At 38.1% G+C, this 19,730-nt stretch overlaps 1 protein-coding gene across 1 annotated transcript in view; it reads right to left on the minus strand.

Annotated features, from left to right (window-relative positions):
* The window catches only part of sema4gb (sema domain, immunoglobulin domain (Ig), transmembrane domain (TM) and short cytoplasmic domain, (semaphorin) 4Gb), a 37,890-nt gene that overhangs the window by 7,246 nt on the left and 10,914 nt on the right, over nucleotides 1–19,730 (minus strand). The window contains exons 3-13 of the mRNA XM_044102049.1: nucleotides 10,809–10,957; nucleotides 10,349–10,411; nucleotides 10,002–10,100; nucleotides 9,137–9,230; nucleotides 8,814–8,927; nucleotides 7,721–7,875; nucleotides 4,144–4,319; nucleotides 2,928–3,066; nucleotides 2,617–2,839; nucleotides 2,420–2,535; nucleotides 2,032–2,186 (exon numbers count right to left, since the gene is read on the minus strand). Of these exons, the coding sequence (XP_043957984.1) occupies nucleotides 2,032–2,186; nucleotides 2,420–2,535; nucleotides 2,617–2,839; nucleotides 2,928–3,066; nucleotides 4,144–4,319; nucleotides 7,721–7,875; nucleotides 8,814–8,927; nucleotides 9,137–9,230; nucleotides 10,002–10,100; nucleotides 10,349–10,411; nucleotides 10,809–10,957 (1,483 nt within the window). The remainder of the gene's footprint in view (nucleotides 1–2,031; nucleotides 2,187–2,419; nucleotides 2,536–2,616; nucleotides 2,840–2,927; nucleotides 3,067–4,143; nucleotides 4,320–7,720; nucleotides 7,876–8,813; nucleotides 8,928–9,136; nucleotides 9,231–10,001; nucleotides 10,101–10,348; nucleotides 10,412–10,808; nucleotides 10,958–19,730) is intronic.

The raw sequence follows: 19,730 nt of genomic DNA on the forward strand, positions 1-19,730 counted from the left end.
TAAAAAGAAAAGGTTTTAGAAAAATATGCATTTAGCTATATTAGAATGCAATAGACTTAATGAGATTTTAAGAAATGTTCCCAGATTGGTTGCTTGGCAGAAATAAGCAACGATAGGAAGTTAAAGACAGTATTTCCCATTCACACTTATTCACTACTTTTAAGTTGGTCCATAAAATAAAATCCCAAGAAAAATATTTAGAAGTTTGTGCTTGGGACTTGATAAAATTTGAGAACCTTCTCAGGAGGTTCTTTATAAATTACAAGAGTACACCAATTTTATAGCATTGTACTGTAAAGAGTAGCTGGCTAAACATGCTGTACCAGAGGAAAATAAGAATGTCTTTTCTTGTAAAAAAAAAAAAGAAAAGAAAGAAAAAAGCTGCTCGCATTTTAGAAAATTGTTTCCAGTTAGTTAGTATGCTTTTTTTTTTAAAGCAGTGATAGTTTGCAACATACAAAATACACTGCTACCAGTCAGTCACTATTAAACTTTTGTTTATGATGAAGATCCTACATAGCAGATGATTTCTTTAAATTCAGACTTCTCTAAACCAAATGTCCAACAGCAATATTTTGCAAGTATTTTCATGCTGCAGAACATTTTGCACTGCTTGAGCTCACTGCAATCTACTGGCAGAAGGAGCCTCCGCACTTGGACGCTTTACTTGCTTTAATGAATAGTGGGTGAGCAAATCTCTTCCAGCACCATATCTGCTCTCCAACACCAAAGAACAGGCTGTTCCGCACACTTTGTAAAAGACTGGTTTTATATATCAGATGTGTACATTATGATTTGTAAGATGTTTCATTATTATTCTGCTCTTTGTGCTGCATTTTTTTCCCCCAGCAGCCATCATGAGTACAACAAATCCACAGAAGTGGCAGAAGTGTTTACTGCAGTAATAGAGATTAAGATGTCTGCTGCTCACTGATGCAGAGTGAATGAGGAGAGACGGCCCCAAATGGAGGACTGAGCACACTGTATGTGTTTGTTTTGGACGGCTTTACACTTTGTGATTCTGCGGGTTTATGGCTGGGTGCACGGTGGAACCGCGGTTTACATGTTCTCCCTCTGCATGCATGGGTTCTCTCTGGATACTCTGGCTACTTCTCGAAGTCAAAAAATCTGGCTGTTGGGTTAATTGGTTCCTCCAAATTGCCCTGCTCTAAATTGTGTGTCTGCATGTTTGCTTGTCTTCGTCTAATGGCTGCTGGAGGTAGGCACCAGCCCCCCACATAGCACTCACCCCTCACAACTCTGCATGGATAAGTGGCTATTGATGATGGAAGGAAGATATATGTGGCTGAACCACAGGTATTTGACACTGTAACATCAAAACGACTGAGGTTACACTTACAGAGATCCCCATAAACATAGTGTGACAAATGGCCGTGTCTGCCTTCAACAAGCTCCCTAAGCTCAGGCCCACGTGGAAATATTATTTTGAAACATGAATGTAAAAAAAATAAATAAGTGATATACAAGATCAAACAGATTTTAACTAATTACTGTTCAAGTTTTTAATTTCTAAAACTAATTATATATTATTTCCAATTACATGCTCTGCCCACTGCATTTAGGCTCATAATCCATCCAAACTATCAAAACTTTTTTCTGCTGATGCTCCTGCTGAGTTTCACAGAAGTGATAAAAAATGTAATCCAGGCCAGCCACAGTGTCTTAGACCTGTTTTCACACAAACTGCTTTGGATGAGAAGAGGCTGTATAAGTGATTAATCATGCTTTGATGTTGCTGTTGGGACAGAGGGAGGACATACAGGGACATCCAGCCCAAAGCACTGTGAAAGTTGTAAATCTGTTAATAAGCTCAGTGAATATGATTTAACCATATATTGATGCTTTCTCAGTTTAAATTGAAAACTAAAAAAAGTTAGTGTATATGTAAATGGTGTATAGAAAATAAAAGATGTAGATTTCTAATCAGTTTTTTTTTCATGAGTGTGATCTCTGTTTTCTGTATGCACCTCTATGAAAAAAATGCTGCACATCTGTAGGTGCTCGCCTCACCTCTGTGAACGTGACGATATTTCCACACACACTCTCCCATCCCAGCCGCAGAATGGGTCTCTGGCAAATACGCAGTCATAACAGGAAGTGTATCTTGGACAGGTGGACATTGGTACCTGCATCACACCTGAGTGGGAGCTGATGTAGATGCTTCTCTGTCAAACCAAAAAAAAAAACAGTTGATGAACTAAATTATTTCAACTTTGGCTTGACTTGACAGCTGTTGTGCCTATACAATTGACAACAGTGCAATGCACAGTTAGAAGATCTTTAAAATGATCCTCAGAAAGCAACTGCAGATTAAAATTGCTTTTAAGTGCCAAAATAAATTTTGACAACCTGAGAGAAAAACAAGAGGGATGACTCATAGCACTGAATCTGTAAATACCTGGACTGCAGATATCACCATGCTCTCTATTGGTTGTGGTTTGGCAAATATCTGCAGCTCCTCTATGATATGCATCTCTCCATCGACTTCCACAGCTTTGTGCAACCACCCATCATCTACAAGACAAGGCACACACGTATTACACTAAGATGATGAAGATTAGAAACGGATTATGTTAGGAGTTGACTGAACGTCACCTGTTCCCAGAAACAAGACAGTGTAAAGGTTTTCATCCAGCGCCGGCTCCTTGTGCACGGTGATCTTGACGTAGTTGACGCTCCTCTTGAACATAAGTGGCCGCCGGTCTACTGGGTGAACCTGCTTAGCCATCAGCGGGTGCCGCCTGGCGAATGTGAGCACGCTGTCTGGGAGGTCTCGAGAGGAGTTTATGCCCTGGGACCTGTGTACGTCTGTTATGCACTGCAGGAAAAAACATAATCCAAGTGTTTTACCTATAAAACGTTGATAAGATCTCTTAGAGTTCAGAGAAGTAAGAGATTAAACTTACTGAACCAGGTCTTGGCTCCGGAACCTTTCCTGTATATTCCCTCCACTTCGAATCCTGCACCTCCATGTATGGTCCTTCAAACACTCTGCGCACATCTGAGAAGGCGTATTGGCAGATGGCGGATGCTTTGATATTCTTCCTGAAATATAATCCAACACCCCAAAGACATGTCCAGAGGACACCCGTCAGGATTGATGATGCAGAGAGATCTAAGAAGAAGCTGCCGCCGCCGAGATCCGCTTTCAGGCACAGTACAGATCATCAGTGAAAAGTCAAAGATCAGTAGGAAGTTATCATATTTATCCAGAAACTCGCAGCCAGGATGGATGGCCTAATCTTTTAAGAAAATAGACAGCGGATGCAGGTTTCCCAGTTTGTTATCCGTATCTAGTCCCCTCATCCACACCAAGAATAACCATTGGTTCTCTTCACCAAATTTGCAAAACTAAAATAGCTCCCTCTCTCTGAGTCATAAGCAGAACTGATCTGTTTTTGGTACCAAACCTGTGAAAAGACAAGATCAGAAACTGGTAATCACAAACCAGGTGGCTCCTACTCTGGTGCCCTAAAGGTGAGATTAGTAAACTGAGGGAGTAAGAGAGGGAAATAAAGGGTGTGCGTCAGATTCTTAAATCCATTGTGTCCCCACATCAGTCATCAAAGCATTCACCTGTGAAAAATGAGAACCAAGTGAAACCTGAGTGTTCAAGCCTCACAACTGGTGACCAGTACGGCTCAGGGGCTTACTCATTCTTCCACGCTTGAGCTGATGTACGTTTTAGGAAGAAAGAAAAATAAGAAAGAGAAGAAATAAAGAATTTCCACGGCCATTTCATTGTAAATATTTTAGGCTGTTTTTCAGTTCATAATAATTCTTTTTTTTTATTTTCACCATTTATTGCTTTTTTCCAAAACTAATTTGGAAACTAATTATATCATATTAATGTATGGGATACCTTCTTATATTCAGCTCTTATTGATTTGACAAGCGAAACATTTCCCAACAGACTAAATAAACCATTCCAGTTCCTTTTTTATTCAAACAGTAGGACTGTCCCACTTTCAATTATTTGAACTTACACACACACACACACACCCATATATATATATATATATATATATATATATATATATATATATATATATATATGTATATATATATATATATATATGTATATATATATATATATATATACACATACACATAAACTCTTACCATTCCAAGCCAAAAACGCCATAAAAGATGCTGCTTTGCACATCTCTCCCCTGGAGGACAAACACATCACGCAGGATATTGAGGTGAAGTTCATACTCTGGGACTGAACACACCATTCTGGCCTTAAGGAAGGTGGTCCACTTCCGCTGCAGAGTCCTCTGGCCACCCCAGTCATTCTGCAGGCAGAGGAAGCAATGGACACATAGACACCAGATTGAGTGGATACATTTTTGCCTGCACAGTAACTACACAAATCCCACTTCAGATTAAGCTCAAGCAGAATATTTAATTAAGAAGCTGAACTCAAATATGCGGATTCTTTATAGACAGAATGATACATTTTGAGCTTTTTTTCTGTTTTATTTGATAGTAGTTTACAGTTTACAAAATGTGATTGTCAGAAAATGAAAACATTGCATGAGACAATTTTTTTAGAATATTAATTTTTTTTAAAAAGGGGTATGTTACGCTATGGTCACATTATGACCTTTACACTCATACGGTATTCACAGTCTGTTTGTTGTGGATCTGTATGACTTTAGTTTAGGATTTTGGTCTATTTGTGGACTGATGTGTGTTAGTATTTCCCCCGTTCTACATTTCTGGTTATTTTTAGCGTCTACTCTTGTTCTGCTAGTACCTTCTTCTCGGAGCATCAGTTATCTGTACTCCTGCAGCTGTCTCTCACTTGTGTTATACTCCAGTAATCATCAGCCTCCCCAGCAGAAATAGCTCTGAGTTGTATCAATCAGCAGGAGATCATCTGTTGCCCCAGCCTCCTGTTGCATTCAGCCTGGTTTCTAAATCTGTTATTAAATCTTTATTGCACCATGATCCCGTCTACATCGTCTCTGCATTTGAGATCCATTACAACCAGAAGCCCTGGAAGCGGAAGACTGCTGACTTGACAGTTGTCCTCCATATGGTTCATTACACCCTCTGCAAGGCAGGTACCCGACAAAACGCTATCGCAAGAGAAGCTGGCTGTTCAGAGGGCTAAATCCAAGTTTATTATCGGAAACCTGAGGGGAAAGAAAAAAATGTGGTAGAGAAATGGAGAGGGTGGTGAAACAAAACCCATTCAAGAGTTTGGGGGAGATTCACATGGCACAGACTTCTGCCTGGATTCAGAGTTTCAAGAGTTTCCATATGTAGATATATCCTGGTCATGGACCATAAAGATTGTATTCCTTGTTTTAAGCCACTTCTGGCCCAGACAATTCATCAAAAGCACCTTAACTGCTCCATGGTCCAAAATGAACTGATCAGCAGAAAGACGATTTTGCATTCTACCAGGGAAAAAAGGTCCCAGAGCTCAGAGGGAAAAAAAAAATTGTGACAAACAGAATCTAATATGCTTTAACAGTCAGTGATGATTTGAGACATCATGTCATCTGCTGGTGTTAGTCCGATGTGTCTTATCAATGGCAGACTTGCTAGAGCAGTCGTCTGGCAAGAAATGTTAGACTTCTTCATGCCTAAAAATCCTTCACAGACTCAATGGATTATTATCAACACAAGTCATTGTCTGTTAGCCATAATTATCAAAATCACCAGAAATATGATATTGAAATGTATAAATCTATCATATGTGCAGTTATTGTAGATAATGAGCGGGTCTCACGTTCACTGAAATTAACTAAATTTTTAATAATTTTCATATTTATTGAGATGCACCTATGCACATTATGGGAGATATATACATATTTTAGATCAGACTGAAACAGCTGCATTTTCCCTAATTACATTTCATCCAGAGTGTTAAAGGGTACTTCAGCAAAATTGTCCTTTAGTGTTGCTTGTTCAGAGGTAAATAAAGAGATAGAGACTCATTTTTTGTGTGTCTGGGGCTTTCAGCCTCATCTTTCTGTGTTTGCGTTGTTGGGGGATGTCTGCCATACATCAGTCCGCACCGCCTGCCTCAACCTCCCACACCAAATGGCAAAGTGTTGAAAATCAACATACGACACACACACATACACACACACTTTACATATTAAGACGCTTCCATCAACGCTAATAATGTTTCTTTGTAATAAAAAAGGGAAAAGATGAAATAAAATGTCACATAAGTTCCTAACAAAGCGTGGTTCTGGATAATTATGAGAAAATAAGCATTTCATCCAAAGATGATTCTAGGTTATTATTGTGTACGGAGCTTAAGGGATGTACTGGCAGATTACAATTTCTGTCAATCAAAGCACAAGAAGGGAGGAAGAGTGAAAAATTGCAGCAGAGCAATGTAACATTGGCCTGTGGGAAAGATGATGTGCTCTGCACTGAACAGAAAAGGCACTGAAAAAAAGATTTTTAGCTGTTGCTGAATATATATGGAACATCCAAATGATCAGGGCATCATGATGACTTTGTTATGGCAGGGATTTCTGCTTTTGGGTCAATGTATGAACCCAAAATTTATGTATTGCACTCCAATTTTTAGTGAAAACAGGTGAAGACTGGTAAGGAACTCGATGACAATAAGGAACACTGGTTAGACTCAGAAAAACAACTCCTCAGTGGTTACAGGCCAGAGGCAAATGTCTATCTCCTCTATCTGTAGATCTTCCTGCTACCAGCGTGTTGTCTGGCTGGGGACTGGCTCGACATCTGCATGTGCTGCTGTGGCCTACTTCAGACTGAGTTATTACTTTCTCGACTGTTCTGACAACGCTGCAGCTCTGATGAAGTGAGATGAAAAGGCCTTATAACGGAAAAAGACTCCTTTTGGACCCAGAACTGACCGCTAAATAAATATTAAATTTTTTTTTAGAAATCTTGTTAAAAAAAAAAATCTTAAACCAAAGGCAATGAATTAACATTTTCTAAGTTTTCTAGTTCTCTCCCAACAGGGTTCAGTTTGGTACTGATAGAAAAATCTTTTGAATACTCTCCTGCTCTGAATGATTAGTGTCTTTTACTATAATTGGATGTTCCGAAGTCGCTATTTTTCCTATTCAGTTCTGTTGCAAAATGTCCTTTCTACAGGTTTTAACAATAAGAAATCAAGTTCCATCACCAGCTGAGTCTCTAAGTCACTTCTTTGATCAACAAAGCATCAATTTTAACATAAAAACACCAACTACACTCATACCAGGGTGCAGAGAGAGAAAAAAAAGAGAAAAAAAAAAAGCAAGAAAAATGTGGTGTTATGATGTCCCACTGCTGAGCACAAGTTAAATGAAGTGAGAGGAGGACATGTAGAGGCAGGGAGGATTTGATGTGGTGGGGAAAAAAAGGAAAGGGTTTGCTTTTGGAGGTACAGGTTTGTAGGCTTGTGGGTGGCCTAGAAACAGCTGCACAAAAAGAGCTGCGGCAATTAGAGACGTCCAACTGCTACTTTATTCAGTACTTTATTCAGTGAGGACTTGACTGTCAACAAAGAATGGCAGCTCACTTCACCCTGAGTCACTGGTGTTACTGGGGAAATAATCCTGTGATATTTGCTCTTTGATATGGCTGGTGTTTTTTCCTCTTCCTTCATGTCTCCCTGTGGCCCTACTAGTAAATATTTTTTTTTTCTAGGGAGAGCATTAATATAAACATTTCCACTCAAGCTTTCCCCAGTGTGCTCTCTGACCTTGCAGACTCGGGCGACCCGAGACACCTTGGTCTGACTGGGATAAGCGATCTGCTCCTGGCTTCTCTCCGTGAAGAAGAAGTAGATCTTGTCATCGTCGCCTATGGAGCTGTTGATGCTCTCCTTCAGCAGCACAGAGCCCACGAAGTCTGCCTCTGTACACACAGATCCACATGTCCAAACACAAACCTATTAGCAGCCAGAAAGGGTCTCCTTGGAAACTGAAGATGGAGCGCTTTAGATATGATTGAATCACAACAAGAATATTTCAGCTGCAGTTAATCTTTTATGTATATTGTTTTCAGGTAAAGTATTCTGGTTAACAGTGAATGAATGAAGTATTGTACTTTGCAAAAGTATTCACACTCATTTTTTTCTTCTTTTTACAGGGCAACGACATTTGTTTTTGTTTTTTGTTAATGTAGTTTTGTAAGCTGGAAGAAAATATATTAATGTCTTTTCATACACAAAACCCTGATATGTTTATTGTACATTAATAATTATAATAAACATTTTTGCTTAGTTGTTTGGATTGCCAGTTTTGCACATATATTGACTGAAATATCTCTCCATTATTCGTTACAGAACAGCTCAATCTCAGTCAGGTTAGATGGAAAGTGTTAGTGAACATCTATTTTCAAGTCTTGCCACAGAATTTCAGTTTGATTTAGTTCTGAAGTTTGACTAGGCCGTTGTAACACATGAACATATTTTGATCTAAACTTCCATTCCATCTCTGGTTGCATGTCTAAGGTCACTGTGCTGCTGGATAGTGATCCCTCCACTTACGCTCAGTTATTTGCAGCCACTACTTTTTTTTTTTTCAGGTTTGCCTCACTGCATGATGCTGCCACTACCCCACATTTTATTTAAGGCTTTCAGGGTAATGGGGTGTAAATATACATACTTACTACAATTTTATCAATACATATATTTAAAAAAAAGTATATTATTGCCAATTTACTTAATTATGACACATAAGTTCAAGGAGTGTGATGATTTTTGAAAGGGACTTAATAGAAATTAAAATCATACCACAGATATTCAGCATACAAAAATAAGGTAGCATATTTATGGATTATTGTATATTCACCCAGAAGCCAGCGGGTTGGAGCCTCCTCTGTCCTGAGAGTGGGGAAAGGGAAATTCCTGCGGATGTCTGGTGAGCTCCGAAACTCATACTGGGAGGCTGTGAACATCTCACCATCTGAGTGATCCATCAAAAAAATGGTTTGTAGGAGGATAATAAATATTAATGATATGCAAGTGAAAATAGTGGACAGCCTTACTTGTTGCCCACAATAAATCAACAATATTAGCAATGATAAACATTAAACTAGTCTCTCTACTTATCAGGATTTCTCCAAGCTGCTTTGAATCCCATCCCATATCTGAATGAAAGCTGCAGAGACGTACCAATGAGGAGGCCAGTGAATCCCTTTGCTGGGTCATATGGACATCTGTCTCTCCCCTCCTCAAAACCAGACGAGAAGTTAAACCTTTCTGTATCCTGTAAAACAGATGAGACAAAAATATATATACATATATATATATTTTCCCTTTAAACTCAAATCTAAACTTTTCTTTTGCTTCCAGAGTCATTTATTCCAGTAATCCTTTAGACTTTCTGTCAGTTTGGGGTCCAGAGAAACATTTTTATTTGTTCAACAAATGGCAGATAAGAATTATGGTCGGCTAAATCTTTTTTTTTATTTATTTATTTATTTTTTTTTTATTTCTGAAATATATTTCAAATACTAGTTATTCAGGTCTGAAGAACTATGTGTACATCTCAGCACACACAGAATATCAATAAATCAGAATAGCAATTACTTCAGCAATTCATTTCAGGAATAGAAACTCATGTACAACCGGTGATTCATTTTGAGCATTTATTTGAGTCGATTTTGATATGAATTTATAGCTAACAAAAACCAAAAATTCAATTTCTCAGAATATCAAAATATTATAAAGAGAAAAAAATATATATTTTCTAGAAAATGTGTTTGTACGGAGCTAGAGGTAACTAAACGTGACTTCTAATGAAGCTGGTTTTTAGCAGAATGCTACACGCAAGAATATTAATGGAACATTACGTGGAAGGAAAACATTGAACAACTTTTCCTAGATTTAAACATTTTTGAGAATGCATCAATATTGATCAAGATCATTTGATTCTCAGTATACTGTAGACTGACTGGAAGCAAACTACAAAGAAATAAATGGTAGTTTAAAACTTGCACAGCATTGAGCACTGCAGTTAAAGTGCAGTAAGTCTTACTATGTAAGCACAGAGAGGTCTGAAGGCATTTGTTCCACAGACGTACAGGTGAGTTTCATTGAATCGCTGCAGAAAGCGGATGTGGTTGTAACATTCTGTCTGCAGAGAACAGAGAATAACTGGTTATTCATGCTTTCCAATACACAGACCACTTTATCAGGGTTTTTAGCAGAAAATAACACTGACATAAGTTAATAGCGAAAGGCCAGGCTGCCGCTAAGTGCATGCAGATTGTAGAGAAAGAAAACTACAAAGCAGTTGGTGTCTAAAAAATAAAAACCATATGAACAAACAGACCTCTTTGGAAAGAAAATGAAAGGAGTGTATTTAGGGATGTAAGCATGTACCTGATTGTTTCTGCCTTTATTTAAACACTGCTTCTTCTGTTCGGGGCTGGCATTCCAATCAATCTGGAAACAATGGGGTGTAATAAGGATGACTCTGTTAAACCAGTAAATAAAAAGGCATGGGAATTGATTATTAGGCTCTATAGACAAACAGAAACGTCACGGAAATAAATAATGGAAAACAAGAGTGTGAATGTGTCAGATAAACAGGAAGAGAAGCACAATAGGCATTATTTTCTGACTGCTTCACTGAGTTCTAAATCCAGTAAAGCCTTAAATAAAATCTTGGTGCATTTAAGCCAATGAACATAAAATCCGGAGAAACACAACAGGATTTACTCAGACTGTTTGCTTAAGGCTATTATTAGTTTGGTTTTTTTCTCTCATTAAATTAGTTTTGCTATTTTTTTCAAACAAAGGAAATAAGTGGGCTTTATTTTGGCTTGCAGTACACACTTACAGTGAGGTTTGCAGATGTGGAGATGTTGGAGGTGTTCAGCGCATACAAAGCTCCTCTGCCTCCCACATAGAGACGCCCAGTCTCCTCCTCTAGCAGCAGGGTACTGTAGTTCTGGGATGAGCCCGTGAAACCATTGCTGCTCAGCATTCCTGTAGGTATAACACCCAGATTGTGACAAGATATACTTGCAGCTTCAGAAGTCTAAGTCTTAAGATATATGAACAGGTCAGTATGTCATTTTTTTTCATTTACCAAGACTTAAACCTTGTTACGTTGATAAAACATTTAGAGCATATATTTCTATCAGCAGTTATTGGGTTTCAATTAAGGCAAGGAAATATTCTTTCTAGAGCACAGTTTCAGCAACAAGGTAATTCAAAGTGCTTTACATGATTAGAAGGAAAATGAAATAACAAGCAAGCACAAAATATATATTAATATATAAATAATATATAGAATTAGAATTAGAAATGAATATTGTGTGGGTTAAGGGATCCAGGTTGTGTTAAAATAAATTACTCCAAATTGTCAAGTGGCAAAATCCATTCAATAAGTATCCATGAGTATATGCATGTTACTATGGCAACTTTTCACAAGACTGAAGCTTTCAAAGAAATTATCATTCGTAGATGATTTTAGCTTTTGAATCAAATTAGAGGCGTTTTATTATGATTTTTTATTGATGCATCTGCATGAATATAACTCAAAACACTATACCTTCATTTATGATACATGATGATTATATTTACCTAAACCCCTCAAACATTTTTGTCTCACGTAGTTTTGAAAAAGTTGACAAACACTGGTGGAGTATGACAGAAATATAAAAATCAGCAGACACAGAGTTGACTCAGCTATCATCCTATTATGTCCCCTGCCTTTGATGAAAAATCACCTGCTGGTGTTTAAAAATTATGGTTATTTTGTTTTCAATCATTTTATTAGAACAGTTATTTTTAAATCAGTTTGTTCTGTGAGGAACAGATCTAAAATAAGTTATAGTTGAAAGAGGAACATCCCACGTCACAGGGATCTCAATCCATCCAGCCAGCCAATCATTGTCCTCCTCTTATCCAGGGCCAGGTTAACAGATCCAGGAGGGAAACCCAGGCATCATCCCTCTCCCCAGCAAAACTCATCGGCTCATTTTAGGGATCCCAAGGCGTACCAAGCCCAGAAAGGATTTACTGTGCGGCCCCTTCTGGGCGTGTCCTGGATCCACGGCAGCGCCTCCCAGCATCCCTGTCTGGAAAACTTCCAAAGAGATGCACACCAGGATACATTTTTATCAACTTTTAATGTGGAGGAGGATCAGATCTAATCCAATACCCTCCGCCCTATAAACATGGACAACATTAGTGGACTCCCATAATGTCCTCAGCAACTCCACAAGGGTAAAAATCTGGTCCGCTGTTCCATAGCCAGGACAAATTCACACTGATCCTCAGGAGCCTGAAGTATCTTTAAATCCATTTGCCTCTAATTTTTTTAAGCAAATTTTGGCATTTATAAATTAAATTGTGGGCAGTTTGGACTCCATATTTCTGTGCAAGTATTTCTATCGTAAACAAATGAACATGCTTGGTGAGATGGTGGTAGTGGGGTGTTGACTGCGGGGAGAGGACGCAGAGTGGGAATGGGGTGGCTCAGGGAAAACAACATTTCATGGCATTCAGCAGGAATCATGCCCCAATACTGCCAAATCACATCAGCAGTGCTGCCAAGCCCATCATGACTTCTGTGCTCGAGGATGTGTGAGAGTGAATGAGGGTGAAGGGAGTGATTCAAATAGTAAGTAGGACAAATAAGGGTTACTGTGCAGCCATGGAGCCTTACTGTCTTACTGAAGCTGTGCTGCTGGATGCTCTTTTTCCCAGACAAACCACTTTTTCATCCATTGCAAAATAAGTTGGCCGGGTGCACAAAAGCTAAATATTTGAACACGCCCCAGTGCCGCACCCGAGAAATGGGGGCAGGTTGCGACTACCGCTGCGAGACAGAGAAAAGGAGGACATTGTTTTTTCTCTTCTGGGTGCAGAAGATCTCCCTCTGTGCAGAAATAGGTTTACAGAGCTTTGATTTGCACTCAGAGTTGACGATTAATGTCTGACTGAGTAAATCTGACATTCAGGAGGATAAATCTCCACATGCAGAAAGAACAGCAGTCATTAGAAAACAAGAGAATGAAGGTATCAACCATGTTACGCTGAAGGATCCAAGTCAGCAGGGTGCAGATGGGAATATTAATCTCCATGGGTCCTCTCTATCATCTCTCTCTTCTCTTTCTGTTGGGAAATTATGGTAATATATCCAGCCTGTACTGTATAACCCAATCGATTTATTCCTGTCACAATTAATCACCTACTGTTTTACTTTGCTTCAAGGAGTAAGCAATATCCTGGAGGATCCTTCTTTAACTGAAGAAAACGGTGTAACCACAGTGAAAGCTGGAGTGTTCAACATGGCTGTGCTTTGATTTATATCCTCATATTTTACCACCTTATTTTTATTTTTATTATTAGGGTCATTGTCCTGCTGGAAGGCAAACCTCTTTTGCAACCTCTAACAAGTATTCTCGAGAATTTTCATGTCTTTGCTTCATCCATCCTCCCTTCAAATCAGTCCAGGTTCTCTGTCCCACCTGAAAATAACTATCCATACACTATGATTCTGCCAGCACTTTGTTTTTTTGTAATTTGTGTGTCTACCTGATGTGTAAAGTTAGTTTTCTACTACATGTATATTGTATTTAAGCCAAAATGTTCACTTTTGGTCCCATTTGACCAAAACATGATCTACCACATATTTACTATGTCTTCTACATTTCTTGTGGCAAATTGCAAGCTGAATTTTTTTTCCAGTATTTGGATTTCTTCATGCCAGTATTCCTTAAAGGTCAGAGTTATTGAGTCATTAAATAATAATAATAATAGTTTTCATGCCCACAGATTATCCCATCTGAACTTTGGATCTCTGCAGTTCCCCCAAGAGCCTCTTGGCTTATTTTCAGACTAATACTCTCCTTTTCCCACTAGTCAGTTTAGTTAGACAGCCACATAGGTGAGAAGTTGAGCTACACTCTGATTGTTAAAGATGGAGTTTTATAACAACAAAATTTAGATTATTCTGAGATAAATTGTCACTATTTACTAATTAGTTGATGTCTGACAGGAGAATTCTGCTTTAAGTTTAGGGGTAGCAGAATAAAGAGGGTTGAATAAAAATGCACACCTCACATTTTACATTTTATTTCATTTTTCCATCATAATTATACCCTATTTTGTGTGGGTCTGTTGCATAAAATAACATCTATTGAATAAGCCACACTAACAATTGTTGTACATTGATAAATGTTTAAAAAAAAGTTCAATGGGTGTGAATACTTTTACAGAGGGTGTGAACACTGTTCCTACATAACTTACCTGTCGATTGCCTAACCAAGCCAATAAATGGATGAAGTCAAACAAACAAACATTAAAACCATTGATCGACTTCCTCCATCTCAGTTGCACTGTTACTGACGCCTCAGCGGCTTTGATTGGAAACAGTCGTGACGATAATGTTAACGTTTGATCTGAGATAATAAAACTCAATGAACACAATGAAAACAGCTTGGGGTTTCCACAGCGTCACATGGAGGGAGATTTTTTGGGTCACATGACTGTCAGCTCGTCTTACTGTCACATGGAGACCGAGGGCTATGACAGCAGCAATTCAGAGTGAGTCAGATTGCCCCTTCCTTGGCCAATAACTACAGCCTCTTCATATTAGATCAGATATTGACAGACACCCACAGGAGCAGCCTCACTGGTCAATACGTAGGTTGTCATTCTGGGCTCGGCCTACATAACAGAGTCAGGAAAGAGTCTACAAATTTATGTTAGGTGAGGTTTCTCGTATAGCTCGTTTAAAATCATCCCCAGGGCTTTTGTTTCATTCAAGGACTTTTTTATTGAATTTTAGTGATTTTAGAATTTTAGAATTTCAGCAATTATTTTTAGGGGGAATATATGTGAGCCTGTCAAAATTAATTTTTACCCAGAAATATTTTTTATTAGATTTTACAAAAAAAAAAAATAAATAAATCATGTATTTTCAAAGTTTTATTGTTTACAGCTAATAAGATCCAAATTTCTTATTATTGTTGCAGGTCATGTAAACTATTCATACATAAATATCCAAATATAAAAAATGTTACATAGTACACCTTTTTTTCACATCCAGCATAAATGATCACCTCACCTCTTAAGAATGGCCAACTTTACCATATAATTTCTGAGACCTTTGTCCCAGACTTCAGAGAACTAAGAACAGCTCCTAAACTCAAAGGTCAGAAAACACCAGGAGGGAATTCATCTGAAGGGTGGGTGGTAGCTCTTTTATGATGGGTTGGCGAGGGTGACTAATGCAGCAAAGTGTCCTCTCCACTATCCATCCATCCATCCATTTTCTAACACCCTTGTCCCTAAAGGGGTCAGGAGGTGCTGGTGCCTATCTCCAGCTAACGTTCCGGGCGAGAGGCGGGGTTCACCCTGGACAGGTCGCCAGTCTTTCGCGGGTTCTCTCCAATGTAAAGTATTCATTCACTGCACAATGTATAGTTTTAAGTAACTGCATGTTACCTAAAACTACTGTGTCATTCTCATCACAACAGTGAAGATTTCCAGCTAAGATCATGTTCAGGAGATAGAGTTGTGCAACTCATTCAAAAGAGTCCTGCAACCCAAGGCAATGGAAAGAACACGTGGATTGTGCGTCATCCAGGAGTGAGCGAAAGCCTTGGTTTCTGTCTTGTAAAAATAGTGGCAGTATGAAATAACAAGCTCAGCACCAAGGAGAAGGGCTTCACTGACACATAGTGTGGCTGGCCTCGAGGCAGCAGAGGCACAGCGTCCTTGGTCTCGGATCCTGGCACAACTATGTGTTGTCTTATGCTTCCTAAGCTTCAATGACAGGGCAACCAGATGCGCAATGGGAAAAAAAAGAAAAAACTAATATACGTTTTTCAGCGCCTCAGTCTCAGTCGAATTAATGGGCTGTAATTAGAGTTTCTTTTAAACTGCCTCTCTGCTAGATGTGAACATTAAAAAGAGGTCTTTCTGCCTGACTTGACTTTTGAAGTTTCATCTCAGTGACGAGAAAACAAACTTTCAAAAAGTGGAGCTACAGAACGTATTATGAAAATAATTATTATATGTGTGACTTTATTAGAAATTCTATGTTCCCTTTTCATCGAAATAGCAATCTTCCCATGATTGTGTAGGCTGCAACATTTTTGTATTAATCCTTTTTTATTGCTGTTATTTAATATTCAAATCAATTTGGAAAATTCATTTTGGGTTTCCATGTAGCTTACATTGATAAAATGTAAGCTACATTCATCAAAGTTAACTGAGGCAAATGATTACAATCAGTCTGTCAGTCTGTGTGTCTACTATATGTCATGATATATATGAAGTTTACTTGTTCATTTCAATTTCTGAAATAAATTAAGTTTTTGATGATATTCTAATTTAAAGAAATACAATTGTACTTGTTTATTTTGGGGTCATTTGCAGGACAGTGTTACACTTAAGATTCTGGGTTTGAAATGTTCACATTTCTGCTCATTTATATTTATTATGCAGCAGCTTTGGCCCTGGATAAGGTTAGATGTTTTTTTGGGAGGTTTTTTGCATTACAAACACTGAGCAAGTGCTACAGTGGTTCACACCAAGTATTCATATTTTCATGTTGCATAGAAAAAGCCGACATGCACTTGAGAAGGACTCGAGGCCAATTCACCCCTTTGCAAATTCATACACTCATTTCTTGTCATTGTATTTGGTTATTGTTTCATTTTATACCCCTAAGCAAACCATGTTTCACGTACTTGACATATTGCTTATCAATACAAATAACAATCTGTAGGAAAACACAGGAGTATCCAGAAAGAACCTCCACATGGATGTTGTGACTGTGCCCCTATGTAGTGTCCTGAACTTCCTCACTATGGGAAAACAATAGATATTTATAATTAAATAACAGACCCTCGCAGATGTTGGTCCTCTGGCCCCGAAGCTAAGGCTTAATAAATACAACAGACACACATTGTACTTTGGGCTTTACCACAAAATCAATGTGAAAAGTCAACAGACCACGGAGGTGTGCCTGGAGCCATTTAGTTTTCAGGTTGCTTTCTGTTACTGTTGTCCTCTCATAGTATGCATGTATGCTCTTGTGAAGCTGAAGATTGTGAGCCAACGGGTCAAAATAGCTGCCCTGCATGAACATCTGTCAAGGCTCTTTTCTCTCGCACATACGTGCTTCCATGACTCAGAAGATCTGAGGAGTGCTTAATGGTGTTTTCGACTCTGAGCTGTAACAGGTGGTGAAGCCAGAATGTGAAAACTCAGGCTCAGACACATTTGAAATCCTCCATGTGGGGTCCTGGATGATAGTAAATCCACTGTATGTTTGTGCATGTGCCACAATCACTGAGACTGTGTGACTTCCTGTGTGACTCACTGCTCACAGGACGCACAGTGGTGAGCACGTGACGCACACGCAACCACACACGTGCTCAGGCATTCGAGGACAAAATGCTTTAAGGGAATACTAATTTGATTTCATTGGACACCGTCAAAACTGTCAGTTGTTGTCAAATTTATCCACATTACATAAGGATCTTGTTATTTCTTAACCAAGAGTTGGTGGACATATCTTTGGGTTGTGTTATGTAAATGAATATACACAACTCTCTAAGAAAAGCACGAGTCCTTTAGGATGACAGAGAAAATTATTTTTGAATTTGCTCCAAGTTTAAAATTGAAATGTATCCTTTAGGTTTACACATAACATGGAGTGAGTTCAACTTTGATTACTTAACACAAGCATGTTGTGTTTATTTTTGTTCAACTCTGTAAATATAGCTTAAAAAGCATAAACAAGGAGATAAATATTTTTGAAAAACAGCCAAGATGTCCATGGTAACACTGGAGGAACTGCAGAGGTCGACCACTCAGGTGTAAGTTATGTCCTTCACAATTCATTGCTTTATTCAGGAGGGGCAAGAAGAAATGTGAGAAGTCTAGTTTAAAGTTAGCTGTGCAATGTCAGTCTAAAACCAAACTTTTTGGCTTACACAGAAAACAATATATATCACCTGAAGCCCTTCATCCCTGCTGTGACATCATGCTATGTGAAGCATTTCTTCAGAGTTGATGGAGCTAAACGCAAAGAAAATCTGTTAAAAACTGTAAAAGACTTCAAACTGAGGAGGACAAGAACCTGCTTAACTTGATCTTGATGGAGTGTATCCTTATTTGGCAAAGAAAAACAGACATTAGGTCTAAAAAAGCAAATCTGGTAGCCATATATGTATATGCTGCTATTAAATTTTCTATTTGCTAAAAAAAACCTAAAACTTACATATGAATGGATAAATCTATTTGTTGTTTATCTCGCCAGATGGGCTGTTCTGATAAATTTAAATTATCCTAGTCTAAGGAATACTGTTTATAACAAATATGAAATGAAAACCGCTGTCAGGAAGATATTATTCTGTGTCATGTCAGAGTTTACCACCCAGTTAAAAATGAAAGAAACACAAAATCTTTATTTTTAGGGCTTGTGTGAGAGCCAAATCTTTTCCAGGACTTCTTCAGCCTGGGAGACTGCAGAAGGAGATGAAAGCCAACCAAGTCTTTCATCTCAAATACCAAAAGTCAAACACAACCCATTTGTACAAGACACAGATAGTTTTGATGTTGTTTTCAGGTCTTCCTACCACTGAATCATCAATAAGTTCCAGCCAAAATCCCAGATCAATGCTAGCAGGAAATCAAAACATGATAGATCTCTCAGTGGAAGTGAAAGACCAAAGCATAAAAGCTTAACACAAACATAAAAGCTCAATGGAGAAAACAAAAAGTAAAGCAAACTTGACAAAAATGTTGATGGGAGTAAAACATCATTAGTATTTCAATAGCAGTGGGTGCAGCTAACACTGCACTTCTGTGAATATTAAATGTGTTCATCATCAGCGATCTCCTGCCACAATAATCATACTGGAGCTAAGAACACACCACAATAATAATATGAGTAAACCACCTGGGAAGCTAGAACCTCTTCAGCATGCAACAGAACATCAATAGAGAAGGAAAGCATTTTACACTACAGCTACTCTAGGATCACTAGAGTTAAAAACACCGCAATTCTGTTCATTTAATTTGGACATACAGATATTTCATATAAATTTTTATAACTGATATACATAAACAATTGAAGTTAAAGAAAAAAACATATTCTCAACAGAAGATGCATGATTCTCACATACTCCAATTTGAAATGGAAAAACATGAAAGCATCCCATCAATTGAACATGACTAAAACACTGTTACACAGCATGTTCAATCAGGTTTCTCTGTGAAACCTCAAATATTGAGTTTGTTGTGCTCCTGACTGTTTTTGAGGAAATTTCAAGTCCAGTAAATCCACCAGAATGGTTATAGACTATAAAATACAAAGTCTTGTGCCAAGTCAAAGTCCAGATCTTATTCTTTTGAAATACTGTGAAGTGACATGAAACATATAAAACCCTCAGGGTGTTTCTAACATTTTCCTCCACTAACAAAGACTTACTTGTTGATGTATTTTGCTTATTGGGAAAAAGGCTGTTAATATTTGTTGTTTAATTGCAATTAAATTAATTTCTTATCCAGAGGGACTTTTTATCGATTGGACAGCCATTTTTATTTTATTTCTTTTTAAATTACTGAATATTTGTCTTTAGTTCAAAAGTGTTTTTGAATCCAATGAGAGAGAACCAGACAAAGAGAAAATGCCTGTAGGAAACCAACACAATAAAGTCTGCTTAAAACTGCAGAGTCATCAGTGATTATACTCATTTGAGTTTGGAGTAACCGGTTAAAAATATATTTA

The sequence above is a fragment of the Gambusia affinis genome, linkage group LG20, assembly GCF_019740435.1.
Source record: "Gambusia affinis linkage group LG20, SWU_Gaff_1.0, whole genome shotgun sequence".
In the NCBI taxonomy this organism is placed as follows: Eukaryota; Metazoa; Chordata; class Actinopteri; order Cyprinodontiformes; family Poeciliidae; genus Gambusia; species Gambusia affinis.